Here is a 9,354-nt window from a genome sequence, read left to right on the forward strand (position 1 = left end):
GAATTTTATGATGAATAAAACTTGAGTTCAATAACTTTATGTAATACATTTTTTTCAAATTTTGGGCCCCAAAATTAAGGTGCATCTTATACACGGGATCGTCTTATACATGGGGAAATGCGGTATATGTAAATAAAAACCGCCCAGAACATTCTTGTGAGACCCAGATTCACTTATTCACTGCCTACACATCTCCACTTAGATATCTCAAAAGCATCCTAACACCTTTACTCTTTCTTCTATGTTGTACTTAATTTTCTCTTTGCTCATATAATCATCCATAAACACACACACCCCATGTGAATCCTTTTTTTCTCATACCCTAGGTTCTAATTCATCAATAAATACTGTTGGCTCCAACTTCAAAATATATCTAGAATCTGTGACCACTTCTTAGCAACTCCACTACTAAAGCCACTATCATCTTATCATCTTAGACCATCACAAAAGCCTCCTAATTGGTCAATGTCTACTTTCCACAAAATTACCAGAGTGATCATTTAAAAATTTAAGTCAGATCACATCACTCTGCTGCTCTAAATACCTCTATAACAGTTTCACAGAGCCCACATATTCATAAAATAAAATCCAAAGTCCTGGTTTGGCCGACAAGCCTTAGGTCTGCCCTTGGCTACCTCTCCAACCTCCTCTATACCACTCTCACTGTCAGTACACTACTCCAGTCAAATTGGTTTGTTTACTGATCCTTAATCATACCAAGCACCCTACTTGGTTCAGCCTTTGAATCTGCTATTCTCTCCGCCTGGAATGATCCTCCCCCAGATATCCACTTCCATCAGGTAACAGCTCAAACATCACCCTACAGACAGGCTTCCTTTAACATCCTTTATAAAACAGCATCCTTCAGGACTCTCTCCTTACCTAGTTCGCTTTTCCCTACCATCATATATACTTGTATATTATTTTACTATCTGCTTCCCTTATATTGCCTCAGTCTGACTTTTCTTTTGTACATAACTTACAGTATTCTTAACATGCCCACCATTCCCATTGCCCCATCCTCCCAAATATTCTGAGCTTTTTTATATTCATTATCCAGAATAATCAAAAGCCCATCTTCTCCATAAGAAATGTTAGCACAAACCAATGAGTCAGTTTTAACTTTTTCAATAACTTTGCCTTGTCTTGAGGCTATTAAATATGGCCTACCATTCCGTGACTTGAAGTGTTCAACTACAATTTCTTCTAATTTCTTTAATTTTGGATGACTATAGAAAAATTCTTTATCTCCTGAAAAAAAATTAAAAACCATCAAAATAATATTACTGTATTTTTCCATACTCAATTATACTAATGTACTATAATATCTTTTTCAAAATGAACTTGTTAAAACTTTTTCCTTTTTATTTAAACACTAAATAGCATCTGGATAGCACATAAGCCTTACAGTAAATTTTGAATTTTTATAAAAATTTCATTCTGAGAGAGAATACAAACAGGAAGCAAGAAGAACATAGAAGGGGAAAAAAATAAATATTTAGTAAAGCTATAAATCAGGTTTTGATAATTTTAAGAATTTTTTTTTATAAAATTGTTTTTTTGTTTTTTTGGGGTTTTTTAAGCTTTATTGGGGAACAATGTGTTTTTTCCAGGACCCATCAGCTCCAAGTCAAGTTGCTGTCCTTCAATCTTAGTTGTGGAGGGTGCAGCTCAGCTCCAAGTCCAGTCACCAATGTTTTTGATGTACTTGCGGGGAGTGCAGCCTACCATCCCACGCGGGAGTCTAACCGGCAACCTTGTTGTTAAGAGCATGCGCTGTAACCAACTGAGCCATCTGGCCACGGGTCAGCAGCTCAGGGCAGCTCAGCTCAAGGTGCCATGCTCAATCTTAGTGGCAGCGGGCGCAGCCCACCATCCCATGTGGGAGACAAACCAGCAACCTTGTTGTTAGGAGCACAAGCTCTCACCAGCTGAGACATCCTGCCACCTGTTGGCAGCTCAGTGGCAGCTCAGCTCGGGTGCAGCACACTGGCCCATGTGGGAATCAAACCAGCAACCCTGTTGCTCAGAGCACACACTCTAACCAACTGAGCCACCCAGTCAGTCCATCTAAGAATTTTTTTACTACCAGTAACAACTACTAACTTCTATTATTAATATACTATAAGCTGTTTGAATATATATTTATCCTAAGTTATTCCATTTTTTTCCTTTTTTTTTAAGCTGAGCCATCCTGCCACCTGTTGGCAGCTCAGCGGCTGCTCAACTTAGGCTGGGAATCAAACCACTGTTGCTCAGAGCTCAAACTCTTGAGCGAGCTCTTAACCAACTGAGCCACTCGGCCAGCCCTCTAAGTTATTCCTTTTTATTGTATTTTATTTATTTATTCCATTCTATTTATCCCTTTTAGCATTTAACAGCTCTATCACTACAGAAATAAGTATAGATTGATATGTGCTACAATGAAGCAAAATTTCAAACTCAACTTTGATGAAGAGGAAACAATATAAAATTTTTTTTAAAAAGCCGTACCTTTTTGGACAGTAGAAATGCGACCTGCTGAAGCACTACGTGTATGTGCAAACAGGCACACCAGATGATTATAAAGTTTCATGAAGTTCTCATTTCGGCTAAGTTCATTTTTTGCCCGAGTCATTCCTTCAGAAATTAAGAAAATGTTTTCCCAGTAAATCAACTTAATAGCAAAACTAATCAATTATGTATTAAAAATAAATTAATATTTAGCAATAAATGCAAATTTTTCAAATTTAAACACGAAAACCATCAACGTTTTCCAATTACACATTCACATATGTATTAAGAAATGGCTTTTTTCCAGAAATTTATCAAAAATAAAGAAATACGGCCATTTGTTACAAAACTATTTCATTGCTTTTAAAAATCCCAGCATTTTTAAGTAACCCAAACTGTTCAACATTTGTCTTTAGCCAAAATTATACATGTCAGTATTTCTTGAAATAATTTACCTTTAGTTCCATCCATAATTCCACAAAGGAAGAAATATAATGATCTTGTTCCCATTTGCTGCAATAATTCATAACCATGATATAAACTAATACAAAGAGCAAACTCTCCCTCGATTATTCCTTGTTGTACTCCCTAGAAAAACAAGCATATATCGAATTTAACCAGAGAGAAAAACGGAGACACACATTCCACGTAGCACTTAATTGGTTCTGTTAAATGTCATAGGATGTTGCTACGGAAAGGTGCCAATGTATTTTCCATATAAAATCTATTCCTTTATATTTTTTTCCTTAATTCAAAAGAAACTTACATTTTAAAGAGAATACGTGAAAGGGGGGAAATATCTACCATATGCTGTTTTTCTTTATAAGTAAATTATTAGCAGTATATAAATTCATTTGTCTTTCAAAACTACTTAATAAGCATCTATAATGTGTCAACCACTGAGCTAGATATTTGGGATACAATGGACAATAAGTCAGGTATGGGCCTTTCCTCACAAATGTTATGGCATCAGGACAAACATTTCATCAGACTGTTTAACACTAACAATTAACACCAAGCATACATGCCATAACAACATCTGACACCAAGGAGACACTGTTATAAGCATATTATTTGTACAGATCATTTCATCTTAACACCTAGGAAGTAGGTACTGTTATTATGCCGGTTTCATAGACGAAGAAGCTCATACATGCGGTAAGTAGTATAGTCAGTATTTGAACCTAGGACATTTGTCCCAGTGTCCTTGTGCTTTTAACCACTACTCTAAAGGAAAAATGAAGTATATACATTTTTTCTCTGGGAGCATACAACAGGTGTATCTATCTGATAGTTTTAAAAGATCATTGAGACTATATTTTAATTATCTTCCTTTACTAAAGACTATTATTCTCTAGCTTACATTTTTAGTGGCATTTAACATCAGTGACAGTCATTTTAAATGTTTCCAGAATAATGATAAATGTCCTAAAACGGCAACCTAATTACCTGAAAGGGTAAAACCACCTCTCTGTAAAATATAAAGTCATCAGTAAGACCAAGTTCAACAGTTTTAGATTTACTATTTAAAATTTCAATGAATCGTAAACTCCTAGCAGAAATTTAAAATCATTTTATCAAAGTTTAGTATATTATACTGCCATTTCACAGAGAAGTTTCCCTTAGTGGTTCCCCAGATATTATAGAATAAACTCCATATTTCTGGTGTAGCATTTACAGCTACTCCCATGTGGTCACACCTAGATTAACTATCATCTCTGCCTTCCTCAGTCCTTTACCTGAGCCAAACTGGCTTGCTCACTGTCTCCTTCATACCTTTGTTCAATTGCATCTGTTCTTTTGCACATGCGTTCCTTCTCAGTTCCAAGAAAGACTCAGTACCTTTTTGTGCTTGTGATCTGAGCTTCTCTTGACTTTGGACCTAGCTGGATGGATATGTTCCTATCCGCCTATTTTTTTCCTATGAAGATTAGAATAAGAAGCTTAACTGTGACGTTTCCTCCAACCTCGGTATCGAAAGTTAAGACAAAATGCTGAGTCTAAAAATTATTTAGGATCTACCCTCTCATGGCCCTTTGACTTTGAAAATCAGGAATGAACTAAAAGACCAATTCTTAATTAAAAGTTGTAAGATAAATTTATCTTAATTCAAATCATTAAACTATATTCCTATTAGATTTTTTTCATGCTTTTATAAACTATATAAATAATACCTGAATTCCAGATGAATAACAATATACAGAGGGTGCCAAAAATGTAAACACGTTAAGGAAACAACTGTATTAAAATTATGCTGATAGTAACCACTTTGAGCACCTCTTGTAATTGCAGAAGTCAAACGTGACTTGTATTCATCTTTTGTTATCATTACATATTAAGTATTACAGTTTTAATAGTTTTTTCCTTTCTTAAAATGTATATAATTTTTTTGGCACCCTCTGTATATACCAAAAAACAATCATTATTTACATTTCAACCTGGCTCTGCGTAAAAACTTAATCTAGCATCAAATTTTATTTTTAAATACCTACCACAATATTTGGAGATGGGTTTTTCCTGAATTGATCTCTTGCCAGAATTATCTGGTATTTTGTTAGATTGGGGATGTCCTTTCTCATCAAAAGATTTCTCTGAATCAAAGAACTGGCAAATGCTTCCAATATCTGCAAATTTCGAAGAAATTTAATTTAAGCTTGGCTTAAAGGCTTTTTTCCAAATATAATCATTTCATCACATACTAAAATAAGAGGTACATGTTAAATTATATATTAAAGTTTATCCTAAAATGAATTTTTAAATAAGCACAGAAAAGATAATGATAAAATTTTAAAGTACGTGGTATTTACCTTCAGATAACATCCATATGAGAGTCAGCACAACCATTTATTCAATCCAACCATAACTGAAGGACATATGAGTGTGTTTATCGGTTTATTTCTTAACTCCCCTCCCCTCCCCCAGTCTAAGCCCAATGAAAGGATGGCCTTGATTTCTTCAAGGTCTTGTTCTTGCATCTTCAGTGCCCAGAACAAGGTCCAGCACACAGGAAATATTTGTAGACTGATGACTAAATCAAAATACCTTGAGTACATTTAAATTCATTTGTTAATTCATTCTTTTAAGAAATATTTATTAAGCATCTACGATGTATCAAGCATTGTTCCAAATGCTGGGAATATTGTGGCCGAGACAAATGAAGTCCCTGCTTTCATAAAATTTACATCCAATGGAGGCAAGAAAAGAATAAAGGGAACAAAGAGAATTTTGATTACGATAAATTCATTTAAAAACCTAAATTAGAGAGTTTTTGAGGGGAAAGGGGTCATTATAAGTAAGGCAAACAAAGACAATCTCTTTGAAGAGGTAAGACTTGACATCTCAATGATAAGGTGTGTCTAGCATGAGAGGTTCTGAGGACAGAGCATTCCAGGTAAAGGAAACAGCAGAGACAAAAGGTCCTGATGAAGGAATGAACTTGATGCCACAGTGAAGGGACAAAAGAGACCTCCTGATGAAGACCTAATACAGCAATATGTAATAAACTATTTAAATTTTTGCTTGATTTTTATTTCCTAAAATAGGACTATTTTAGCACATTTTTATCTTTCCTCCCTACCAGCTTTGCTGACCACGCTACCTACAGAAGCACTCTAAAAATATTGACTAAATTCTTATGATATGTAATTATACAAATTACAATGTTTACATTCTTGTAAGTGGAATGATTTCAATCATAACCAAATGTATTTGTATTTAGGAGATAATTACCAGAAAGACTTTGCCATATCTTAAATTAATTATGCTTAGAATGTTGTTGCAAATAATTGAAAAACAAAAATGAAACCATATACCTATAAAACGTCTCTTTAAAAAAGGCTTATTAAAGATTAAATGATAGATGAATGTCTATTCCTACATTATAAACTTCTTCAAAACGTCATAGATGAAAACAACCACTATTCTATTTGCTCTCAATTCGGGTTCTGTGGGTAAGTATTCCAGCAGGTCACTGAGAGGGCCTATGAGCTAAGATACCACAGTAACAACGAGAAGTATCTCGTGTCCAGGTCTTGGTTTCTAAATACTGCTCTTCCACAAAATGAACAAGGATTCCTTGGAGAAATGGTTCATCCCATGGCTGTGACCAGGAAAATACCAAATGAGCATAAAATACTTGTAACGCCAGAAAGTTAAGAAGTGTTGCCTCCTCCCTCTCCCCAAAACATACATGTCTAAAGAACACAGGAGCCAGCTTAAAGGAGCTCTCAATGGCCAACGCTGGTACAAACTGAGCAACAAAATTAATAATGGTAGTATTGGACTTAACCCACAGAAAAAAATAAATATCCATGAGTCCACACTGATATAAAGAATTAATAAATAAATGTGGGAGAAGAAACAACTCTTCATTATAGAAAAATTCAAAAGAAATGAGGGAAAGAGGAAATACTGATTAGTAATTAGGCAAACACTACAGAAACAACTGTTGTATGTAAGAACCATCATTATGTGCTAAAATTGGTGGACAAAATATGTTGAGAATCAGGATATTTGCATATTCTTAAAGTATCTCCCCCTGGAACTCTCTATACTATTGCTGCAAATTTCTTGAAAGTCTAAAATTACTGCAAATGTTAAAAATAAAAAAGACTTCTGTCAGGGCACTGCATTGACAGCTTGTCTCTGCTCCTGATGTCTAGAGCCTCAGATGGATGGGGGCTAGACAAAATAGCTCAACTCAGGCCATATGTCTCTACCCTCAGTTCTAGCTAGTTATCTACAGGTTCTTTCTTCCTCCTCAACATGGCTAGCTTCTGGTTCGTCACATTCTATTGGTCAAAGTCAGTCACAGGGGCCAGCCTACAGCCTAGGGAAGAGGAAATGTTTCCTATGTCTCAGTGGGAGGGGTAGCAAAGAATCTGCAGCCACCTTTAACCCATGGCAATGAAGATATGAAAACGAGATGTTGTCCTAGCGTGACACTAGTTATATACTATAGAAAAATAATGCGCTACCTCAAATTTCTCCCACTGAAAGTGATAAACTAAGAAGTTTCTCAATAGCTACCATATTGACATTTGGACCAGATAATTCTTTGTTGTTGGGGGGGCTATTGCACAATGTTAAGCAGCATTCCTGGCTTCTATACACTAGATGCCAGTAGCAAGTCCACTCCCCGTACCCTCCAGATACAACAGCCATAAATGTGTCAAGACACTGCCAGATGTTGCCAGGGGGGCAAAATCACCTCCAGTTGAGAACCACTGCTATGTAAGGCATCAGGAAAGAACATATTGAAAATATATTTTCTAACAAAGAAACTTCTGGTTGAATCTGGATACGTATTATGGGTGTGCTCACTATGTGAAAAGTCACTGAGGTACACACGTTTATTATGTACACTCTGTTGTATATACGTGTGTGTGTGTCTGTGTATATGTGTATGGAGGTGTATTATAATGCAATTAAAAGGTTTACTTAAAAAAAAACATATAAGGCTATTATTGGCTTTAGAAATGGTCCATTGTTTTGTATTTCTTCTTTAAGTAACAGTTTGTCAGTACATTAAACATGGTGCTCATTTCAAAAATTTTAATTTCAAAGAATTTTTCAACATAGTAATTATATAAAATGATAACTATATATTCACACAGACTGTGTTAACTAAAATAATTACACTATCAATTAAAACTCTGATACATTACATTAAAACCCTGAATTGTGACAAAAATGGCTTACCTGTATATACGCCTTTTGGATCGCGGCAAGGTCTTCACCAAGGGGAACAACAAGCTTTTCAACTCGTCTTTCATGAGAGTATGGCAAAATATCTGGAGAATCTTCAGAACGAAGTTCTATCTGCCCAATCAGGAGGTTAGTAATAACCTGTTGCACAGCCTACATAAAATCAATTATGATTATAAATTATATTACTTGTTAAATATTTTACTTTGTCACTAACAGAAACAAAATAGCAGTAAAATTTTGAAACATTAAGAATTCATATAATTATTTTTAAAAACAAAACTACAAAGCATATCAGAAGTGGTTCAATAAGGGAATAAGGCTTTTGAAATCTTTCTTCCACTCAGCCCTTCATGCCAAGCATCCAAGAAATATGAACATTAGTAAAGGAGCTAATCAAATGTATTTTGCACTTTCCAATAGTCATGATATAGTCCATCAACATTTTATAAAGACTCGGAAAAAAACAGAAGTTTTAGATCAGCAAACTAAATCCCTAAAACATTATATAACAGTCAATTTTAGAGCCAAAAAAGTATTTGCCAGGAATCTTGACCCTGGCAAATACTTTTTTCCATTGATTTTTTTTTGGGGGGGGAAAAGCAGAGAAGTCTCGTTACTGTTAAAGAATACAAATGTATCTTAGGAATACTTTACAAATTGACTTGTAAGTAGAATATTTTTCATTTAAATCAATATATATGAAGTGAATACATTTCTTGGGCTAAATTTCATTCACCCAAAGCTTATAAAGGCCCTTAATTATAAAAATTTGGATACTGATACAAAAACATAAAACCTGTTTGTACAAACAACTACTATAGCATTAGACTACAGTACTGATAATGTGATTAAGAACTAAAAGGGGGGAGGGGGGAAGAGAAAAGAAAGGGAAGGAAGGAAGGAAGGGAGGGAGAGAGAGAGAGGGAGAGGGAGGAAGAAAGGAAGAAAGACTAAATTGTCGCCTTACAGCCGATTCTTAGACCACCCCCCCTGCATTAGCCTCTGACCCATTAGTCGAGAGAGTGCCTCGGAAAACTGAGGCCTGATGGAATGATATCTGTAAAGCTCTCTCGGGGGGCGGCTCAGCCTGACTGGGACCTGATGGAATGATATCAGCTGTCTCCCCTGGGAGGACATGTAATTATGTCTTGG

At 35.3% G+C, this 9,354-nt stretch overlaps 1 protein-coding gene across 2 annotated transcripts in view; it reads right to left on the reverse strand.

The window, feature by feature from the left end:
* Positions 1-9,354, reverse strand: part of FANCM (FA complementation group M) — a 60,700-nt gene that overhangs the window by 39,049 nt on the left and 12,297 nt on the right. For both annotated transcript variants that reach the window (XM_019624787.1, XM_019624786.1), the window contains 5 exons: positions 8,194-8,352; positions 4,986-5,117; positions 2,949-3,081; positions 2,494-2,619; positions 1,171-1,251 (listed from right to left, as the gene is read on the reverse strand). In XM_019624787.1, coding sequence (XP_019480332.1) covers positions 1,171-1,251; positions 2,494-2,619; positions 2,949-3,081; positions 4,986-5,117; positions 8,194-8,352 — 631 coding nt within the window. The remainder of the gene's footprint in view (positions 1-1,170; positions 1,252-2,493; positions 2,620-2,948; positions 3,082-4,985; positions 5,118-8,193; positions 8,353-9,354) is intronic.

The sequence above is a fragment of the Hipposideros armiger genome, unplaced genomic scaffold (genome assembly GCF_001890085.2).
Source record: "Hipposideros armiger isolate ML-2016 unplaced genomic scaffold, ASM189008v1 scaffold_608, whole genome shotgun sequence".
In the NCBI taxonomy this organism is placed as follows: domain Eukaryota; kingdom Metazoa; phylum Chordata; class Mammalia; order Chiroptera; family Hipposideridae; genus Hipposideros; species Hipposideros armiger.